Source organism: Mytilus galloprovincialis, chromosome 1, assembly GCF_965363235.1.
Source record: "Mytilus galloprovincialis chromosome 1, xbMytGall1.hap1.1, whole genome shotgun sequence".
NCBI classification, from domain to species: Eukaryota; Metazoa; Mollusca; class Bivalvia; order Mytilida; family Mytilidae; genus Mytilus; species Mytilus galloprovincialis.
This window is the reverse complement of record NC_134838.1, coordinates 122,697,929-122,720,350: the sequence shown is the minus strand read 5'-3', so window position 1 is coordinate 122,720,350 and position 22,422 is coordinate 122,697,929. Positions and strand designations below refer to the sequence as shown.

Below are 22,422 nucleotides of genomic sequence, written 5' to 3'. Positions count from 1 at the left end.
TATTGTGCTCAAGACTTAAAATACTTTGTCATCTTTGAATATAATTACCCCTTCTAACCCAAATGTTGATTCCAAGGCGTTTTCTACATGACAATCAGCATCAAACTGTAATCTAACACTCCGTCCACTCACATCCTGTTGACTAGGATATATATCAGATACCATCTTGGAGAACAAAATGTTCACAACTTTCACTTCCTTTATTTCTAAAAAAAAGTAATTTAGTATATTTAAATTTAAGGTTAATTTTGAAAATTAGAAAAAAGTTTTTATGTAACTCTGTGTCTCTCCTATCTCTTATGCTGTGAATATCAAAGTCTTATGGTGACTTCCAAATTAATAGACTATTATTTTGGTCCCCCAAACTTTTTGTGATATTGTATAAAGGAATCCTGATGTTCATGTTTTCAATTTAATTAACTTACTTTTTACATTGAATGAATGTACATCATCCTTCCAAACAGTTAAAGTCTCCCACATATCCTCACTTGACATCTGAAGTGAAATATATTAATAATAAATAAAAGATACATGTTTTGCCAGCACTAACTTCAATTACATATAAATATAAAAAAGAAGATGTGGTATGATTGTCAATGAGACAACTATCCACAAAAGACCAAAATGACACAGACATTAACAACTATAGGTCACCGTACAGCCTTCAACAATGAGCAAAGCCCATACCGCATAGTCAGCTATAAAAGGCCCTGATAAGACAATGTAAAACAATTCAAACGAGAAAACTAACGGTCTTATTTATGTAAAAAAATGAACGAAAAACAAATACGTAACACATAAACAAACGACAACCACTGAATTACAGGCTCCCGACTTGGGACAGGCACATACATAAATAATGTGGCGGGGTTAAACATGTTAGCGGGATCCCAACCCTCCCCCTAACCTAGGACAGTGGTATAACAGTACAACATAAGAACGAACTATAATCAAAGCACCAAAGGGTGCTATAGGCAGTTAAGTACCGGTCTTTGTAAGAATCATGCAGGTTCCTGTTGATAGGCGATTCATGACCCCTCTTCAAATGTCTTTATATTTTGTTTATGAAGAAGGTAAGGTATGAAAATAAGTTTTATGTATTATTTTTTTTCTTTTGAACCTTGGTTGCCATGGAAACCATCCTTGTAAAATTTTGCCTAAATACGTAAATAAGTAGCCTTTGAAAAATGAAATATAAGGGATTTTAAAGAACTATAGAAATAAAGTTAATCAATACAAACAATATGTATATTTACAGTATTGACAAACTAAACCCCAAACTATACAAAAACGTTAAAATTTTGAATTAACTAAATAGTTTGTTTCCATAGCAACCATTTAAAAATGTGTAAAAATTCGAAAATGAAAATTTTTAAAAACTCTTAAATTTTAAATCTGTTTATCTCCCAAGACCAACAATACTATGACATGTCATTGACAAATTTTGAAAGACCACATTCTATATATTGATAAAATAAAAAGAAAGTCGTGTGTTTTTTTTCTTTAAAAAAATAATTTTAGTCAAAAATTGTCAATTTTCACCAAAATTCAGATTACCAAACAGATGAATACCGAAACATTTTGAACTTAAAAAGCTAAATCATTCCATTTATACGTGCATTTCTGACACAGAATCATTTTTTTCAAAATCATTTTTTTCAAAATTAAAAAAAAATATTAAAAATTTAAAACATGAAATTTCTTCAAAGAGTGAGGGCAACAATAGAACCCCCTACACCATTTTTATATATTAAGATTTTTTTTTTGAAATTGGGAATGTGTCAAAGAGACAACAACCCAAACAAACAACAGAAAAAAGCTGAAAAGCTGATGACTGAATGAAGGATACTGTGTCCCTAAATACACTTGTTTTGTGCAAATTGAAATTGAAAACTTTTATATGCTATTTCATGGTTTTTAAAATTAGACCCTGTCCAAGTTTCATTTCAATCTATGTAAAAAAAAACTTAAGTCTCAGGCTGTCTTTAAATTTTTATTCTAAACAACAGGCTTTAAAGAGCCTGAATCGATCACCTGTAATTTTTTGGTTAAATCTTGTATCAATGATTATCTGTGCTTTTCAATATATATCAATGAGTGGCTTAAAAATTCCATTTAAATGTTCTTTGTATCTGTCGTTTTTTCTTCAAAAACAAAAAATGCATTTTACCCCAATGTTCCATTTTAGCCATAGTGGCCAAGTTTCTTAAAGTACAAGGAAATAAAATACAAAATTTATACAAGATACTCCCAAGTTGGGCTGACATTGATTTAGCATATTCAGATTAAGAAAATTTTTTTTAAAGTAAGCAAACTAGAACAAATTGTGAAAAACTTCTTTAAAGGGCAATAACTCCATATGGATTCAATTGACAATTTTGGTCATATAAACTTATACAAATAAGTATGCCAAGATATTACTTTGGCACATATTTGGCACAACTTTTTGGAATTTTGGATCCTCAATGCTCTTCAACTTTGTACTTGTTTGGCTTTATAAATATTTTGATATGAGCGTCACTGATGAGTCTTATGTAGACGAAACGCGCGTCTGGCGTACTAAATTATAATCCTGGTACCTTTGATAACTATTTACTTTGCTGAATAATAAAGGCAACAGTAGTATACCGCTGTTCAAAATTCATAAATTGATACAGAAAAAACAAATATATCAAATATAAGAGAACTACAATATAACAGAGACACAATACCGAAATGTAACACACACAGAAGAAACAAACTATAATAATGTAACAATGGCCATTATCCTGACTTGGTACAGGGCATTTTATGAAAAAATGGTGGGTTGAACCTGGTTTTGTGGCATGCCAAACCTCCCGCTTAAATGGCAGAGGATGAATTGTTTGCTGTTTACAGTTTATCTTTGTCATTAATAATATTCAAGATAATAACCAAAAACTGCTAAATATCTGTACACTTAACAATTTAGTGACAGCAACCCAACAATGGGTTGTTAGATTCATCTGAAAATTTGCTCTTAAGGCTTTAGTGTTTGAGATATAAGCCACACACTGCATTTTACCCCTATGTTCTATTTTTACCCATAGCGGCCATGTTTTTTTAACAAAATAGAAAATAAAACACACACTTTATTCTAGATATCCTAAGGATCATTCAGTTTAAGTTTCATTGGAATTGGTAAAGTAGTTTCAGAGGAAATGTTTCAAATATTTAACACCGTACAGACGATGGACGCCAAGTGATGGCAAAATTCACAGTTCCTTTGAAACGGTGATCTAAAAAAAAATGTCCGTTCTATCAGAAATAAACTGAAAATAAAAAATAAAAAACTTGTACCATTGAGAGCGCTAACGAGGCCACTTTCCATAAATTTAAATATTTTTAAGGATCATAACTCTTTTAAAAAAGTCCATTGTCCATCATTATAGAACTTATCCGCGATATTGTTGATGTTAAACTAGTTTATAAGTTTTATTAAAAATCTGGCAAGAATTGTACCTGTGGGAGCGCTAGGGGCTATTTTCCATAAATTTATTATTTTCAAGGGTTATAACTGCTTTTATAAAAGTCGATTGGCCACCAATGTATAACTTGTTTGAGATATTGCTTATACCTGAAGTATTAGTTTCGTAAAAATCTGACAGGATTTGTACATGTGCGAGCGCTGCAAGGACCAGACAGACAAACACACGGACAGCCCGGTGGACGCAAGGACAGATGGCAATCAAAATGTTAAGCAGACCATGTTTAAATTTAAAAAATTTTGTTCTAATTTAGAAATTTTTGATATAACAAAAATTAAAAAAAATCAAATATTTTTTTGGGGTCTTAAATAAGTGGTTTTGATAAGAAAATAACACTCTGTAAAGATTAGACCAATGGGACAGTTTAAGTTTAGTACAGTGTATCCAATTTCATTATCTATGGAAAATGCATTGCCTTGTATCATTTCTTTTGTTTACTAGTATACTTACTCTTTCGCAGAGTCAGATTATGTACCCATAATGGCTGTTACTATAATTTACCTCCCATGTAAATCAACATGTATCGAAACCTTTATGCAAACACTTATTTGTCACTATGTCGATTTAACTGTGTTAAAATAGAAATTGAAGAAGAACTACAAACCCTTTCTTTCTATTATAATATATAATAATCTTAACTTATGCAAAAGATTTGAAATTAATGCGGAATGTGTCCATTGGACACAGATGATGCTCCCCTTGCATATCATAAAAGTTATAAACGGACATAACTGAAGTACGGTAAAAGTGACACTCACCAATTGTGTACTAACGTTTATGGTGATCAGTATTGTATAAAAGTTTCATAACATTTGGTTGAGGCAAACTAAAGAAATAAATACAAAACAAGAAATTCAGCAACTTTTTCCCTCTATAAAGAGGCATGGCATAGAACAGTAAAAGTGACACCACCAAAATTCAAACTTGATCTGTATTTGGTGGTTTTAAGCATTGTGTATAATTTTAATAGCATTTGGTAAAGACAAACTAAAGTTAGAGAACAGAAACGGGAAATTCAGTAATATTTCTATTTGTCAAGGGGCATAACTCTTGGACGGTTTAAGTGACACCACCAAAATTCAACCTCAGTCTGTGTTTTATGGTAATAAGCAATGTGATCAAGTTTCATAACATTTGGTTGAGGCACGGTGACCTATAGTTGTTAATGTCTGTGTAAATTTGGTCTCTTGTGGACAGTTGTCTCATTTGCAATCATACCACATCTTCTTTTTTTATAAAGATAGAGAACAGAAACCAACTTTGAGACATACTGACGGACGGACAAGGATAAACCTTAATACCCCCTCCGCCACGACGGGGCATAAAAATGTGTAAATATAACAATTGATTAAATTAGGCAAAATTCAATGAATGGTCATTGCACATGGTTGTCATGAAGGTGTTAGAATCAAAACAGTATATAATAGTTAGGACCATAAAAGATGCGATTATTCTGCCGCATACCAATAATAATTCAGTTAGGTTATTAAAAAAAATAATAGACAAGCTGTCCTTTTCCACCATATACAATAGAAACATTGACAAATTCTTGCACAATTTAATGTAAATCGTTGGTGTATATTTCCTCAGATAGAACATATAGAATGTGTAATAATAATAATAATAATAATATTAATAAATTCTTTATTTAAAGAGCACGGTGGGTATGGTTGTCCTGCGAGAGAACGTTCTGTGCTGGTGATTTGGTCCTGTCAGGTGCTGGTGGGTCCTGATTCTGTGCTGGTGGGTTTGTTTACATTGTATCAGAACGGCAATAAAACGACTGTTTTGTTGCTTAATTTTTCTCTGATACGTCATAAGTACCATGCAAAGTATATTACAACAATATTATATTGCAGAAGTCGTGCAAGTTCGTTAAACGGATTTGTCCTGACGCTGTGCTGGTGATAAGAAAAACGGTCCTGGTTCTGTGCTCCTATGTCCTGGTTCTGTGCCTTTATATTTTAGTTAAATGTGGCATATATTCAAGATCATTGATGCTGTACTGTTATTGACTAATTAACTGTTGTCAGCTTTCTTGAAATTGACATTGTTGTGAATCTGTTTACTGTTATTATGAGAGAAAAAAATACCCCTATTTTTTATTTTTTTTTAAATTAACTGTCATCTTATTTATTGGCCTGTTAAAGGAACCCTTCTTGCCCCCTTTTAAGATAAGAAAATATGTTTACGATTTTCGGGATTACGATCATTTTGCAAGATCACCAAAATATGTTGTAATTTATACAAAACTTATATAAAGTAGATGATGTGGTATGTTTGTTGTCAATGGACAAATTTCCATAAGAAACCAAAGGAAGTATGTGTTAACAACCATACGTCATCGTACGACTTTCAACAATAACCCATAAAATAAAAATGTAAAAGGTTTTGCATAAAAATGGAGAGCAAATATATAGAACAAAGGACTTTCTGAGCGTTTGAATCATATGTCTTTAGCAGCTTAAAACACATTTGTTTGTGAACAATTAATTGCTGACTATAAAAATGACAATAGTATTGCGAGTTTGTTTGTTTGGTTTTTTTTTTTGGGGGGGGGGGGGGGGGGGATGGGGGATAAGTTAGAGCGAGGTTAAAGTGAAAGTTTTAAGCTTGGAATAGTTTCCCGTAAGATTTAAAAGTTGTATTTTAAAAGAAAAATTCGTAAGGGTTCCGCGGAACCCAGTGTCTCGCCTACTTTTGCTGTTAATCGCAGACTCAACAAAATGAGGAAAAACATCAATAAAAATTTCCCTCTCGATACTGTCTTTTGATTAAAAGAAGCTTCCAAGTTTGGTAAAAAATCCAGGATAGTTTATGAATCTAATAAATGTTGTATAAACTTTAACTGCAGACTGTATGTAATGTTAACTGGAAGAAAAACTAAGTCCATTGATAAGTAAAATACGGAAAAAGTGAATTTTTTTTTTACAAAATTTACTTCTGAATAATATCTTATGATCAGAAACAAGCTTCTGTCTAAGTTTGGTAGAAATCCAGGATAGTTTAAGAACATTATAAAAATTTTAAAAACTTAAACCACAGAGTGAATGTTTTGTTTCTGGCAAAAAAAACTAAGTCCATTTATAAGTAAAATACGGAAAAGTGGAAATTTATTTTTACAAAATTTTCTTCTTGATACTATCTTATGATTATAAACAAGCTTCTGTCCAAGTTTGGTACAAATCAAGGATAGTTTATGAAAGTTATTAAAATTTATAAAACTTTAACCACAGAGTGAATGTAATGTTTCCTCGCAGAAAAACAAAGTCCATTTATAAGTAAAATACGGAAAAAATGGAATTTTATTTTTACAAAATTTACTTCTAGATACTTTCTTATGATCATAAACAAGCTTCTGTCCAAGTTTGGTAGAAATTCAGTATAGTTTAAGAAAGTTATTAAAATTTCAAAAACTTTAACCACAGAGTGAATATTTGTGGACGCCGCCGACGACGCCGACGCCGACGGAATGTAGGATCGCTTAGTCTCGCTTTTTCGACTAAAGTCGAAGGCTCGACAAAAATGTATCTTATAGCTATTAAGAATCACTTGCTATATCTGTAAGATTTTTTCAACATAATTTTTTTGTCTGAACGGTTATCAGGTATTTTTTTCGTAGCTTCATACAACCAATTGAGTATAAAACAAGTATATAAGTTTAAAAAAGAAATTCTTAGATTAAAGACCTGCATTTAACTTTAAAAGGTCATAACAGTTTAAAACAATACAAATCTACACACACACAAAACTGGCCTAGTTTCAACTGGTTATAAATCCGAATCGCTATAAGATCATATATAAGCTCACCTGTGTCGAGGGGTCGTGTGAGGTTCATGTATTGTCTTGGCGTCCGCAATTACAAAAAGATCTTTTCTGAAATTACTTGACCAAATGTTACCAAAGTGAATCTAGGAAAAACAATATTCATCAACAAACATGACCACTGTCTGTTAAAATGTATTCGAGTTTTTAGTTACAGCCGATTCCATTGAGTATGTAGGCAAAGGTAATATTTTTGGTCAGCTTACTTGTTAGCTAAACCGTGAAGTCATTGTTAGGTAAGGTATACTACCCTCCTTTCGAAGTAGCCTGGTCCTACAGACAGAAAGATGTGTCATTTGTCGGACTAGTCTACTCTTAAAGTAGGGTAGTTTACATAATCTAACAATGACTTTTCTGTTCAGCAAGCAAGATAACCAAAGATATTCCCTTTGTCTACACACTCATTGAAATCGGCTTTAATATTGCAAAAGTTCAAGCAATTAGGGCAAAACTTACCGAGTAAAAAAAAATCAAAAGGCCAATTTCTATCTACCTTGCACATTTCAGAAAATTCAGATCAGATAACGAAACTTGGTCCAGCAACATTTATAAGCAATTTAAGATTTTGACACTCACAGTTTCCATTCACCACAAATATTCTCGTTACAACGAATCATTTTAAATACAAAAATACCAGTTGCAGCCTTTTGTTTATCTATTAATATATGTATACGGATAAAGTTATGAAAGGCAGCAGGATCACCAGGATGAGGAGTCCATGTCATCTGAAACAAATGCTAAGCATATATCTAGAAAGAGACAGATAATCATTACATTAAAAAAACTCTCTTCTTTTCGACTTTTTTCGAACAAATTGACACATAAAATGGATTATATAGTATTGTGGAATTTTTAATTTGTGTTCAATTCATTGGTTACACCTTTTACTAGGATAACAATCCTGTTATTTCAGAAAAGAAGATGGAAATGTGAAAGTTTCCGTGTGTCAGGTGCAACAGCATACGAACAGCTAACATGCCTCGTCAGGGTGGAAGCTAAAAAGTCAACGAAAATTTGATTTAAAACCTTTATTCGTTCCAACAAAGTTATTGAGATTTTGTTGAGGATTTAACCATCTACGACAACAAGAATTTTTTTTTAGAATTTACAGCTCTTCTATTAATATATGCAAAGCAAACCATTGATCAAATTGCTTGCTATGATTGTTTGGATGTTTGTAAACGACAGGTAAGTAGTCTGTTTACTATATACTAGAATTTGTTTGGACAATAAACATTAACTTCAATTCCTGTCAGTTTGTATTTGTCCAATCAAATCCCAGTATGTATTGAAACTCCGCCTACCTATTGTTTGAAAACATCCAAGCAAACATAGCAAGCAAGTCAATCAAAGTTTTTTTCTGCATGCTTTTATAGAAGAAGCGTTTAAGTCTTTCGCCAAAAAATACTATCAATTTCTTTTTGTCCTATGTAAACTTCCGTACCATTTCCTTCCATTCATGATCATTAAATTGAACTGTAAAATATTTCTTGGTACCTTCTTAATTCCTTTAGAAGTCTTATGTAAACATAATAATGACAATAACTGTTGTGAGCACAAGATTCACTGCACACTTTTAAAGTTCTGCTTCATCATACATTAAAATGTGAACTTAAGTTTTAAGACTTTTTTAATCGACACGATTAGGATTTTTGTATATGAGAACATGGTTTATCTATTAGTTGAAAATTCGGCTTTGAACTAACTTTCAGTATCTGCGAGCATTTGTTGTTCAATAATGTGTGTCTTTGTGTTATTATTTTATGTGATAAATTGTTGTGTTGGTACACCACTGTAACAATGAAGGAGGAAATGAGGAGGGTTGGTTGGGTGGAAGTGGGGAGGGGTATGCGGAGCGCTAACAAACATGTCTATGCGGCATGGGCTTTGATCATTGTTGAAGCATCAATGTAAGGGGCATTTAATATCTTAATAAAACTATTCTTATTTTAGATACTATATATTGTTATCTTATATTGGACGAAAGATGTTGCCCTTTTATGTAATTATGTAATACAAGTTACGATCATTTGAAAACACATATTAAACAGCCAAATGGATGCACAAGAGCTAAAATAGGAGTCATAGATCCTATTGACAACAATTATCTGCCCAATTTTATTGATTTTGTAACATTTGTTTCAAATATGACCAACTTCTTATCCAAAATCACCAGCACCGTATCAGGACCCACCAGCACAATGACAGGACCCACCAGCACAGTATCAGGACATGAATAAATTGAGAAAATGCTAAATTTTAATAAATTGCAATGTTTTTTCACAAAATAGTTTTGTCGTGTGGATTGCGGTGTAGAAAGCGGACTATATGAGCATTTTTGTTTTATTTTTTCAGTTCTAGATTTTCTGAAAATGAGCATTTTTGTGTTACGCTTACTGAAACAGTTTAGAGAGTCAACTTTTCAATGGTTTACATATGAACCCATAAGAAACAAAATTGAAAAATCTCAACTGTTTTCTTCCATTTTTTTATGAGTGAAAACGTCAAAAATCATCATTTTCGTCTTTGTTTACATTTTTTCATTGATCACCAGCACCCGTCAGGACCGAATCACCAGCACAGAACGTTCTCTCGCAGGACAACCATACCCACTGTGAAGAGGGTAAACTCAGTTAGTTACAATAAACTAATCTTCCCTGAGGCCCTCAGAACAGTATATGGTATGGTGTATGCCCCCACCGTTGTAAAGGGAGCATTACGTTGTACCTTTGTCCATAAGTACGTCCGTTCCAGAGTTATACCCTTATAAAAATGGAAAAAAATCCTGATTCTTTTGTTTCCATTCTCTAACTTAAGTTTGCCACAACCAAATGTTTTGAAACTTATACACAATGCTTATTTCCATAAAATGCAGAAGAGTAAGAATGTTATTGGTGTTATTTGTACTGTCAATAAGTTATGCCCCTTTAAAAATGGAAAAGGTGCTGAATTTTCCGTTTCCGTTCTCTCTTTTTCATCTGTCAATCTTACCCTGACCTCATTTTCTTAGAACATTGATAATGTCAAGTTATTATGATAATTGTATTATAACCCTTACCAAAAAGTGCTAACAAGTTGCACATAAGTTGCACATAAGATGCTCACATTAGAAACTAACATGATTGCACACGAGTTTTTTAACATGCAAATTAGGTGAGCATTTTGTGAGCAAAAAAATTGCACATATGAAACTAACCTAATTTGCATGTTAAAAACCTCACGTGCAACTGCTCATATGAGCTTTTGTTTCACATGTGCATTTTATTAGATTGCTCATATGAGCAGCTGCTCACATGTTGCACACATCAATCTTATCGTTGACCAAAACAAAATGGCTGCTTTAAAAAAAGGAATATTTTTTCAAATTTAAATGAAAATCTTAAATAATTCAGTTGAAAATGAAATAACTGATACATCATGTTAAAAGAGTTCTTCTTTAATTATTGTGAGTTAATTATGATTTTCATATCATTTTTTTTTTTTTTTATTTAAACAATAATCATGATCATGACTAAAATCATAACATTACATTATAAAACTAATAGTGGGACTTGCAAGTTTAGTACACAATAAATGTCTTTGATTAATAAGTACTGTATTTCAAAAAGTTTAAAAAGGAAAAATCTTTATACATGTAGTATTTATTTTGAAGCAACCTGTATATATATTCCCATAATGGACTTAAAATTGTAATATACATTTGTATTTCAAAATCTGACACAAAAATGAAAATAATGAAATAGAAATGATAACTTACAAATAATTAACCACAGCCACACTGGTTTTATCAGATTTCAACAATGCCTTTCTTCAAATAGCACAATATAGGACTTAACATTTTCCATATCCATCTACCTCCATTTATTGCATGCTTTTCATGAATTTGAATTTACAGGAAGTACATGACTGGGCATGTCATTTTGAAAAAGCTCATATGAGCAATGATGTAGGTTAGTTTTGAATGGTTAGAAGAATGGAAAAACTTTTCAAAGTACAAAACTAACATAAAACTAACATGGATGATAAAAGCTCACCTGAGGTTTGAATTGCACATGTGAGCATTATGGTAGATTTTTGTGGGCACATATGAACTACCAAACTGCACATATGAGCAACCTGATTTGCATACAATTCTTACTTGCATCTCATGTGCTTCACATGTGAAACTTATGTGCTTTTGTTAGCAATTTCTGTACAGGAATCTTTACATAACACTTACAGAGTTGTAAAAGTAATTCAATGATAAATAAAACCAACCAGACATTTCAGGGTGAGCCTTCTTGTTTAGCAGATCTTAGCCTAGGGTTAAAGTTTTTAAAGAATCAATCTGTTTCAAAAACCAACAATGAGTTGCATTAAATTGTTACTTTTACTTCTTTATAACCATTTTGAAAGAGAAAGTATCCTGAGCTATTTTTTTTTAAATGTTCATTAAGATTTGTTTTATAGATAATCATGCTATGCTCATTGTTGAAGGCTATACAGTGACCTGTGGTTGCTTATTTCTATGTCTTTGCTCTCTGGTGAAGAGTTAATTGTTTCATTGACAATTAAAACACATCCTCTTATTTTTATACATAGACTTACCAGTAATTAAGTTTTGGATTCTGACAACATTATTCTTTTTCACTGACAGCATCAGTCTAAGGCAAGATAACGGGTTTTGCGTATTACCATTTTTAAAAAATTTATGACAAATCTTACATATAAGATTGAAGGGAGGGGTACATATGCTGCCCTCAACTTTAGAAGTTGTGTTATGCTTAAATTCTTAAAATACTTAGTTCACAAGTAAATACTATGAGATACCACAATTTTTTCAACAAAATTTATAATTTTGAAAAAAAAAAAAAAAAAACGAAAAAAAGGGGGGGTGCACCATACCCAGAGTAATGATTTTTCATTTTGTACAAGTATGTCTTCATTTATCATATATTTTCGTTTAAAATTACCATATTTGTGTCAGAAATGCACGTATTAATGGAAAGTTTTAGCTTTTTAAGTTCAAAATGTTTCAGTATTCATCTGTTTTGTAATCTAAATTTTGGTGAAATTGACAATTTTTGACTAAAATTACTTTTTTAAAGAAAAAAAACACACGACTTTCTTTTTATTTTATTAATATATAGAATGTGGTCTTTCAAAATTTGTCAATGACATGTCATAATATTGTTGGTCTTGGGAGATAAACAGATTTAAAATTTAGGTGTTTTTGAAATTTTTCATTTTCGAATTTTAACACATTTTTAAATGGTTGCTATGGAAACAAACTATTTAGTAAATTCAAAATTTTAACGTTTTTTGTATAGTTTGGGGTTTAGTTTGTCAATACTGTAAATATTCATACTGTTTGAATTGATTAACTTTATTTCTATTGGACTTTAAATTCCCTTATTTTATATTTTCAAAAGGGTCTTTTTTCACATATTCAGGCAAAATGTTGATTTGATGGTTACCATGGCAACGGGCATAATACAGGGAAAATAAAGACAGAATTTTACTCATCTACCAAAGTCCTTATGATATAGGGCAAAAAAAATCATGCAGAAGGTGATTCATGACAGGTCACAGAAGTAATTATTACTTCTGTGACATGTCATGAATCACCTTCTGCATGATTTTTACAAAGACCGGTACTTAATCAAAAACCCAAAGGCAAACTTGGTCAAGTTCAGATGAATAGTGTAAAGAATTAGTCAAAATATTTATCTCAGGCATTGTTCTCAGCTATTTCTAAAGTATCAAATAACATGAATAATGCTTGTACAGTAATGTTTATGTTATGCAATCCTACCACTTTCAAAAGTTATTTCCAATTTATATTTATAAAGATTCAATGTTGAAATAGTCTACATTTTCGTTATTATGTAAAGGGGCCAGCAAAAGCAATCCTTTGGGTGTAGGAGTTTCTCCCTGCATTAAAGATCCATTGGTAACCTTCGACTGTTGTCTGCTCTTAGATCAGGTTATTGTCTATATGACACATTCCCCATTTTCATTCTCAATTTTATTAGACACTGGCTACGGTTACATGGAAATGTAACAACAATAAAAATATTATTGTTACACTGGAGACTAATTGCCGGAATGCAAAGTTGGGCGAGGAACTGATTTATTACGAATGTAACAATAATAACTGAGGCTATGGTTACATTACGCTGAGATTAATAGTAATCTCAGCATTACGTTATTGTCACAGGGGGGGGGGGGGGGGGGGTACATGAAAAACAGCAATGTACGCTAGATTTATTAAACTTAAATCTTCTATAGTTGTATTGCTTAATTCTTTCATACATTTTGTATATACTTGTATAATACTCACTGGCGGATCCAGGGGGGGTCGGGGTGGTTTGCCGATCAATGCATTTGAATGGGAGCATATAGTTGGATCCACCCCTGATACTGATAAAAAATAAATATTATTATTCAACAAATGCTGCATAACTTGAATAGTTTTACGTATTAATGGTTTTGTGTTCCTAAAGATACTACTCAAGATTAGGAGTGCCAAAGGCGAAAAATATAGTTCAATGGTTTCACTTTTTTAAAGTCTTAAACTGCACACCTTCTCTTATTACCGTCTTTATAACCAATTTGTTTAGATTGAGAAACGTTAAAACTTGGGATGCGTTTTAAAGGAAACTAATACAATATCAAGACATAAATTTCATACAGCTATACAATTTGACCCAAATTGATACATCAAAAGCAAAGTTTGCTAACTGTCACTTAAATACTAAGAACTTCTGTATGTACACGTATCAGTGGAGGACTTTATTTCGTTCATCAAAAATGTGTCGGACTTTAAAAAACACTTACTGGATTTGTAGAAATTGTCATTGTAAATAAAAAATTACAGTAAATAAATTGTATGTAATAAATGTATGTATTGTAAATATAAAATAAATGTCTTCAACTTTTATTATTAGTACATATTTCTAGTCACATCGTATATTACTGTTTTTCATGTAACAATAACGCAAATGTATAGCCTCCATAATTATTGTTATATTTGTAATTAAACAGGTCCTGACCCAACCATGCATTCCGGCATTTAGTATCCAATGTAACAATAATATTTTTATTATTGTTACATTTCCATGTAACCGTAGCCAGTTCCATACACCTTATCGCTATTAGTCCGCCATTACTGAAAATCACACAGGTTCCCGTAAAATTTTGACGTCATTAAACAAAATATCTGACGCCACAATGGAAAAGTGATTGTTGTATGCGTCAAAAGTTTAGGCGGCCGGGTCAGCCGGGATTAGTGATAAGGTGTATTTTATTAAAGTCTCAAGTTATAACTGAATTAAAATATCTTGATTACGGTTTAACTGTCTTCCATTACTAATATCATAATAAAAAAAAAAAAAAAAAAAACATTTATTTAAACTTTAAATAACTGTAATAGTAGGAATTAAGAAAAACTTGTTTGTAACTTCAACTTGTTGAAAACAAACGTTTCTCGAGCCTCGTTAGTCGTTACCTTTTTATCGTATCATGCGATTTCTTTTCACATTATTTTCATGGGGAAATCGTTAACCAGCATAAAGTTGCTGAAGGAACCGCATAGAATTGATTCAAGAACACTTAACGAGTGTTTAAATGTGAAAATTTTTAAAAAGAAACATTATAACAAAAAAGTCGTATTTTATTTTTCTGTACCGGAAATCGAAAAGTCTTTGTAAATCAAAAACAATTACGGTGTGATACGCGTCACAGATTCGGACTTAATATTTTACAGAATATGTGACTTTGGAAGTTGAATAATGCCGTCCTTTAGAAAACAGTTGTCAAAGTTTTAATCTCAATATTCATTGAAGCACATTGAGCTAAATCAAAGCAAGTGTAGCATTATGTTACATTGTAACACCAAAGCGAAACAATCTTAAAATGACCTTGACATCGACCAATCAGAAAACTACAATAACAACAACTTTATTTGACAAGCATGAAGGAAGTCATTTGCGAGATAACGGAATAATATTAACAAGAATACAAATGAGCATACATTTAAGATTACTGAATTTAGATGATTTAAATAATCTCAATCATTTCAGACAAAAAAATGAATAAAATGATTAATAATAAAGTACCTATGAATCATCAGAATCCTCCCAATTTAAAAGGTACGTAAATTTCGTTTTCTACAGTACACACAGAGAGGATGTAATCTCATACTCCCAACACTGATTCTGGTGTAACACAGTGTCACACTGTGAAACACTGATTTCCCCTCCCAAAAAACACCAAGTAATTACTCCCATCTGGGAGTGTTTTATGACCTGTTAATTGCAGGTAAAAGTAATAAAAATCAACAAAGCACGACTGCATGGTCTGACAGTGACATATAATTACATGTCAACTTCTTCCCATTTCAATCATTTCCTATTTAGTTTCTTTTTCTAAAAGCTATAAAAAAGGTTAATGAAATTATTTTAAAAATTATATACAAAAAGTATTTTTAGATTGGAAAATTATTTACATTCTTTCATAATCTCATAATTAAGAATGGCAACTTGACATTTACAATAAATTGTATTTATAGTCAGTTTAAACATATAGATATTAATATATACATGGTTTGAAAAATAATAGTAATGATACCAAAAAAAATGAATAAAATAAAATAATGTAGATAAATTTCATACATATTATATTTAAATAATCTTCATTTATTATTCAAATTTATATAAAAAAAAATATGAATAAATTCAATTAAAATATATGTCTTTATTTTCTATTAAGTATACTCCACTTACAGGTGATGTTTCGTTTGTTTTAATAATGTTTCTTAGGTATGAAAAACCAACACTGTCAGAACAAATGCTGAATATATTTTTAATAAATAAAGTTGTGCAGGATTCTTTAATAAAATCAGATTATAATATATCTCTGATCAAATTTAACAAATCTCACACTTTTCATCATTTTTGTGACTGTCATTTAATGGCAGGAAACACAGGAAATGTGTATTGTAGTCATCAACTACTGGCACACTTCAAAGGTAAACATAGCAATAAAAATCATGGTGTTGGGAGAAACCACACCAAGGTAATAAACAATTAAGGAGTTTTAGGGAGGAATTACTCCCAAGTTTCTCCCAATTTCCTCCCAAGATTTGGAGAGTGTTGCTGGAGTTTCCTGGTGTGACACCAAGTTTTTACACAGTGTAGGGAGTGTGAGATTACATCCTCTCTGTGTGTACTGTATGTAATTTGAAATTGCCGCCAACTTATATCAGCTGATTAATAGACTACTGACGTATGTAATACGTATCGATGACTTTTGCCATTTGGGAAATGTAAACGACTCATCTTTATAGATTTTCGGCGATCAAATATTTCATACAATTGTTCTTTGACATCTTAACCAACAGCACAGGGAATAATAAACTATAGAAGGATTTCTATCGAGCACTACTTCCTATGTGCAACTTCAAAACTTTTGGGAAAATCGACGTCCATTTAACATTTTTGTGGTAATATTTTTTTTATTCCAGAATAAAAAGTATGAAAAAAGTATCCAATTAGTTATAAATAACATGATAGCCAGCCAGATAATAAAAGTGGCACATATTTCAGCATTTATTGGGTTGAACATAAATCTAGGGTGCTCGCATAAAGCAGCTTAACTGCTTAAAAATCAGTTGAAAAAGGCTTAACTCATCAGATGAATAAAAACCCAGAATGTGATGTTATAAAAATACAATTCAGAAATGCACTAATTTTTAATCCAGATGTTTTGATGAATTTCAAGTATGGGATAGGATTATTTGCTGATTACAAAATGGGTTTCCACTATCAATTCATATAAAACTGTTCCTTTATAAAGAAATTTAGGTGTTAATCTTAATTACAGTGTCTGAGCAAACAACTAAACAAAGTTTTTGCAAAGACATTTAAGCTCTTGATTTGCATGCTATATTATTTCAACTTCTACAAATCTCTTTTTCAACATTATCATCACTTGTTTTACAATATTTCTTACCTCTGAACTATTGTAAGATCCACAGAAGACAGTCAGCCTCTCACTGCCAGCATTAAAGTCTACCCAGAATGTCTCATAATTTGGATCATCAGGCTTGTGCAACTACAACAACAATTTGCTCAAAAAATTAGGTCTCAGCAATGTTTTATACGAAGAATGACAACAGGTAATTGATAGACAGAGAAATAGTCCCTAATGTATATACATTATTTATCAACAGATTACCTCCACATCAGTAAAGTTTGAGAACGGAAATGACAGAGTTAGCATTTTTTTCTTTTATAAAGGGGCATAACTCCAGAACGGTAAAACTGATGTCAAAATTGTTCCAGATATTTGGGATATAAACCTTTAATATATATTTCATAAAAATCTTGCAAGAATTGTACACATGTGAATGCTTATTAGATCAAACAGACCTATCCTTGTTTATATGTTAAAAATATGTTATTCTTGATGCTACATATATACAGGTTCATGTTTAGAACTTAGTTGGATTGTTTCCCCTAAATAAAAAACTGATTAATTGTCTGAAAATAATCATTTGATTCATTTCTGAACTTTTTCCCTTCTTAATTGACCAAAACTTAATAATATGATTAACAAATTTTGTTCCTGCAGTCATTAACTTTATCAGAAACATCCTTAATTTTAGTGTTACAAAGGAGGTTTAAGAGCCTGAGTTGTTCAACTGGTATTTCATGCAAAAATACATGCAATGTAATATGAATAATTCTGTTCTTTTTCCATAGGGAATCACTGTATAAGTTTTGATTAACATTAAATGTAACAGGTAAGGCTAAGTATTTTCTATATCATCATCAAATGACCTTGACCAATAATCTCTGATATAATAACTAGAGGCTCTTAAAAGCCTGTGTCGCTCACCTTGGTCTATGTCCATATTAACCAAATTACACAAGTGGATTCATGACAAAATTGTGTTTTGGTGATGGTGATGTGTTTGTAGATCTTTATGTACTGAAATTCTTGCTCCTTACAATTTTCTCTATCTATAATAAACTTGGCCCTTTCATTACAGAGGAAAATATTTTATAAAAATTTACCAAATTAATGAAAATTGTTAAAAATTGACTATAAAGGGCAATAACTCCTTATTTGTAGATCTTACTTTGTTAAACATTATTGCTGTTTACAGTTTATCTCTATCTATAATAGTATTCAAGATAATAACCAAAAATGACAAAATTTCTTTAAAAATTATCAATTGGGGGACGGCAACCCAACAACCGGTTGTCAGATTCATCTGAAAATTTCAAGGCAGATAGATCTTTACCTGATAAACAATTTTACCCCCATGTCAGATTTGCTCTAAATGCTTTGGTGTCAGAGTTATAAGCCAAAATCTACATTTTACCCCTATGTTCTATTTTTAGCCATGGTGGCCATCTTGGTTGGTTGGCTGGGTCACGCCACACATTTTTTAAACTAGCTACCCCAATGATGATTGTGGCCAAGTTTGGTTTAATTTGGCTCAGTAGTTTCAGAGGAGAAGATTTTTGTAAAAGCTAATGACGGACGACAACGGACGCAAAGTGATGAGAAAAGCTCACTTGGCCCTCCTGGCCAGGTGAGCTAAAAAGATATCTTCTTCATGGTGTCAACTTTTGTGACAGTTTAATGTATGAAGTTACCTTCATCATTCATTCATAATGTTAAAGATATACAAACTAATATTTTAAAAGATACAGGTGCTTGTTTCTTTTCAATCTTTTGTCTATGCCTTTTATCTAAATACATACCTCTTTATCTCCTAGCCAAGCTTTGTTACATGGTACTGAAAACACTCTTAAAAAGAAATATACAATAGTTGATTATACACCTTATCACTATTTGTCCACCATTACTGAACAACACACAGGTTTCCGTAAAATTTTAACGTTATAAATAATAACATAAAATATCTGCAGGAATCTCCATGACCTGTTTAATGATGGCTCCCAGCCATCGTCAAATGGTTGCCATCGTTCTAATTTATGTCGCCTGACACCATTTTTTCCCAAGCAATTAAAATCAAATGCACGTTATTGCATAACCCTTTATAGGCTTTTTGTATTATAATCCAATAAAGTTCTAACGCCACAGACTATGCTGCATGAGTTTTAATTATTGTTGCAGGCCGTATGGCTTATAGTTTTTACTCCCTGTGTCACATGTTTCTTGTGGAGAGTTTTCTCATTGCCAATCATACCAAATCATCTTATTTTTATGTCATACCTATTGCTTTTCTTCAATGAAGCATTCAACTTGTTTAAAAATATTCTGCAATCCTACAAAATTGAAATAAGAAATTATCATTATCTGCAGTGCACTATTAATAATAATAATAATAATAATTCTTTATTTAAAGAGGGTTACACAGTTAGCTATAAAGCTAATCTTCCCTGAGGCCCTCATGAAATACAATGAAATATAACAAACAATTACAAAATATACATGAATAATGAAATAAAAAATTGTTATGAAATATACAATTTTCAAACAGGTAAAAGTTACAAATTCATATATGACATGTATAGTATTGGCATCAACAATATCATAAGTTTGAGTAAGTGTGTGAAAATTATTATGCAAATAAAAAACGCACAGCTTCTTAATGTTCCATTAAATAATTTTTTAAATCTTTTTTGAATGAGCTTGTACTTGAGGTTGATTTTTTCAGGGATATTGGTAAGTTATTCCATAAAATAGATCCTGAATATATAAAAGATTTCTTATAAAGCTCTGTTTTGGCTTTTGGAACTTGTAAATTTTTGCAAGAGGCATTTCTCAAACGATATTGGTTTATTTCTGGCATTTCTTTAAATTTTTCAGTGAGATATACAGGGGCTTCATTCTTAAGGCATTTATGCATCAAAACTGATTTGTGGTATGACATTCTGTTCTCTACTGTCATCTATCCAAGCTGTTTAAACAGTGGAGCTGATGATGAAAGTGGATCAGCATCTAAAATAAGTCTTGCAGCCCTTTTCTGCAATTTTATTATTCTAACTAGCTCATTTTTAGCACAACCACTCCAAATAATACAACAATAATCTATCAGTGGGAGAATATAACCATTATAAAATAATTTTCTTAGATCAATATTTAGAAATTTCTTGATTTTAGAGAGTAAAAAGTCTAGATGAAATTGATGAACATAAGTAATTAACATGGCCTGTCCAGGACAGATTAGAGTCAATTCTAACACCTAAAAGTTTTTCAATTGATGATTTTTGAAGAATATTATTCTCAATAGTTAGAACTGGTTCTGCTTGATTTAAACGCAGCCTTTGTCTTGTACCTATAACCATACATTTTGTCTATCCGAATTTATGAACATGCTATTTTCATGACACCATTTTTCGACACATTGGAGGATCATCTTGTACTTTTAATTGCATATCACCAATAGTCTTTCCTGATGTATGCATAGTTGTGTCATCAGCATACAAGTCTGTATGGCAGTTGTTGATGTGTAATGGAAGGTCATTTATGAACAAAACAAACAAAATGGGACCAAGTATTGAGCCCTGTGTAGTCAAGGATACTCAGAAGCATTATACTTAATATAAAGGAAATCAATAATTAATAACTTTAGAATAAAACTTAAAGATGACAAACAAAATAAATTATCCCAAAAAACATGATTGCTATAAAACTGACATAATAAAGTATTTCTTTTCTTCTTATGTTGTCTTATGACATAATTATTGTGATTTTTATAAAAAAAAAAACTCCTTGCATGTTTTCATGAAATAGTAGTTCCCTCCTTATATAAGTTCCAAGTGATACAATTATTGTGTAATATTTCCACTGGAACATATATAACAGTATTTGTTCCTTACAGAATTAAGATTATAAAATATTTGTTCTATTTATTTAAGTTGTTCCACCAGAAGCAGGTATTATAATATGGTTTATAACAAAGTTTTTAGTGGAACTTCTGTTAGGCAGAACAAATATACTTTTACAATGTTAATGTTTGTTTGGTATCTGAATTAATTCAATATATCCTACTCACAAGTATGTCAAAATATGCAGTAGCTTCTGGCCTTTGTTAGATCATGTATGATTTTCAATTTTAGTTCATTATTTTGTTTTGGAAATTTCACTGAACAAGTACACATTTTTGTTTAGGGGCCATTGGAAGCATACCTCCAGGAGTGGGATTTTTTTGCTGTGTTGAACACCCGTTGGTGGCCTTCTGCTGCATTCTGCTGTTTGGTCAGGTTGGTGTCTCTTTGACACACCCCTGATTTCCATTCTCAATTATAGTGTTGTCATTTTTAGTAGAAAACTCATTTATTCTTTCTTTGGACCACAAAATCTTGGTAAAGTTTCATATTTTTTGGTGTGTAGATTCAGATGGTTGACAATTTTAAAAATTTGTAACACAAAATGTATCAGAACTTACAGTTTCAAATTCATTGTCTCTAATGGCAAGAAAGTCTTTTCTTCTTGCTTGGTTCTTGAAAACAGTAGATATTGTCTGGTCTCGTACCTTTTTTGGTATAATTCTAAATAGGCACTCAGAAATACAAACTTGAAATTCATAATCTAAAATGAAAGAAAAAGCACAAGTCAATACAAAATTTGAATTCATGTCCGACATTTCAGTTATAAATTTAGGAGCAAAAATCAGGTCATTGGTTTTCTAATCTATTTTGGATTGTTTTACTTTTGTTAAGCTGGGACCTTTTATACCTTACTATACTTTTACAGTCTGACCACATCTCCTTTCAATCCAATTTGATTACAACATCATGCTGTGATAAATTACCTTCAACAAAATTTTAACCTGACCTGTGAATTGCTAAATCTGGGTTAAAAACAATTATTTTGAAGAAAAAAATTTAAGATTATTCATTGAAAATTTCAAGTTAATCACCCCTACTTCATGGCAAACTATATTAAACCAGAAAAGTAATTGACTTACTACAATTGTAAGTGGGACATAACAATCTTAACTTAAATACCATTCTAGGTCAATTTATGAAAACACATTTTTTCCTACATTTCTATTTCAATACTATAATTATCAAAATTATGTTTACAAAATTATGATTATAAATTTATACTGAAACCCTTTAAAACA

The 22,422-nt window shown here is 31.3% G+C and overlaps 1 protein-coding gene across 2 annotated transcripts in view; it reads right to left on the bottom strand.

The window, feature by feature from the left end:
- Nucleotides 1-22,422, bottom strand: part of LOC143056448 (uncharacterized) — a 102,679-nt gene that overhangs the window by 67,574 nt on the left and 12,683 nt on the right. For both annotated transcript variants that reach the window (XM_076229537.1, XM_076229531.1), the window contains exons 9-14: nt 21,742-21,884; nt 19,563-19,615; nt 19,088-19,133; nt 17,325-17,426; nt 426-495; nt 49-206 (exon numbers count right to left, since the gene is read on the bottom strand). In XM_076229537.1, coding sequence (XP_076085652.1) covers nt 49-206; nt 426-495; nt 17,325-17,426; nt 19,088-19,133; nt 19,563-19,615; nt 21,742-21,884 — 572 coding nt within the window. The remainder of the gene's footprint in view (nt 1-48; nt 207-425; nt 496-17,324; nt 17,427-19,087; nt 19,134-19,562; nt 19,616-21,741; nt 21,885-22,422) is intronic.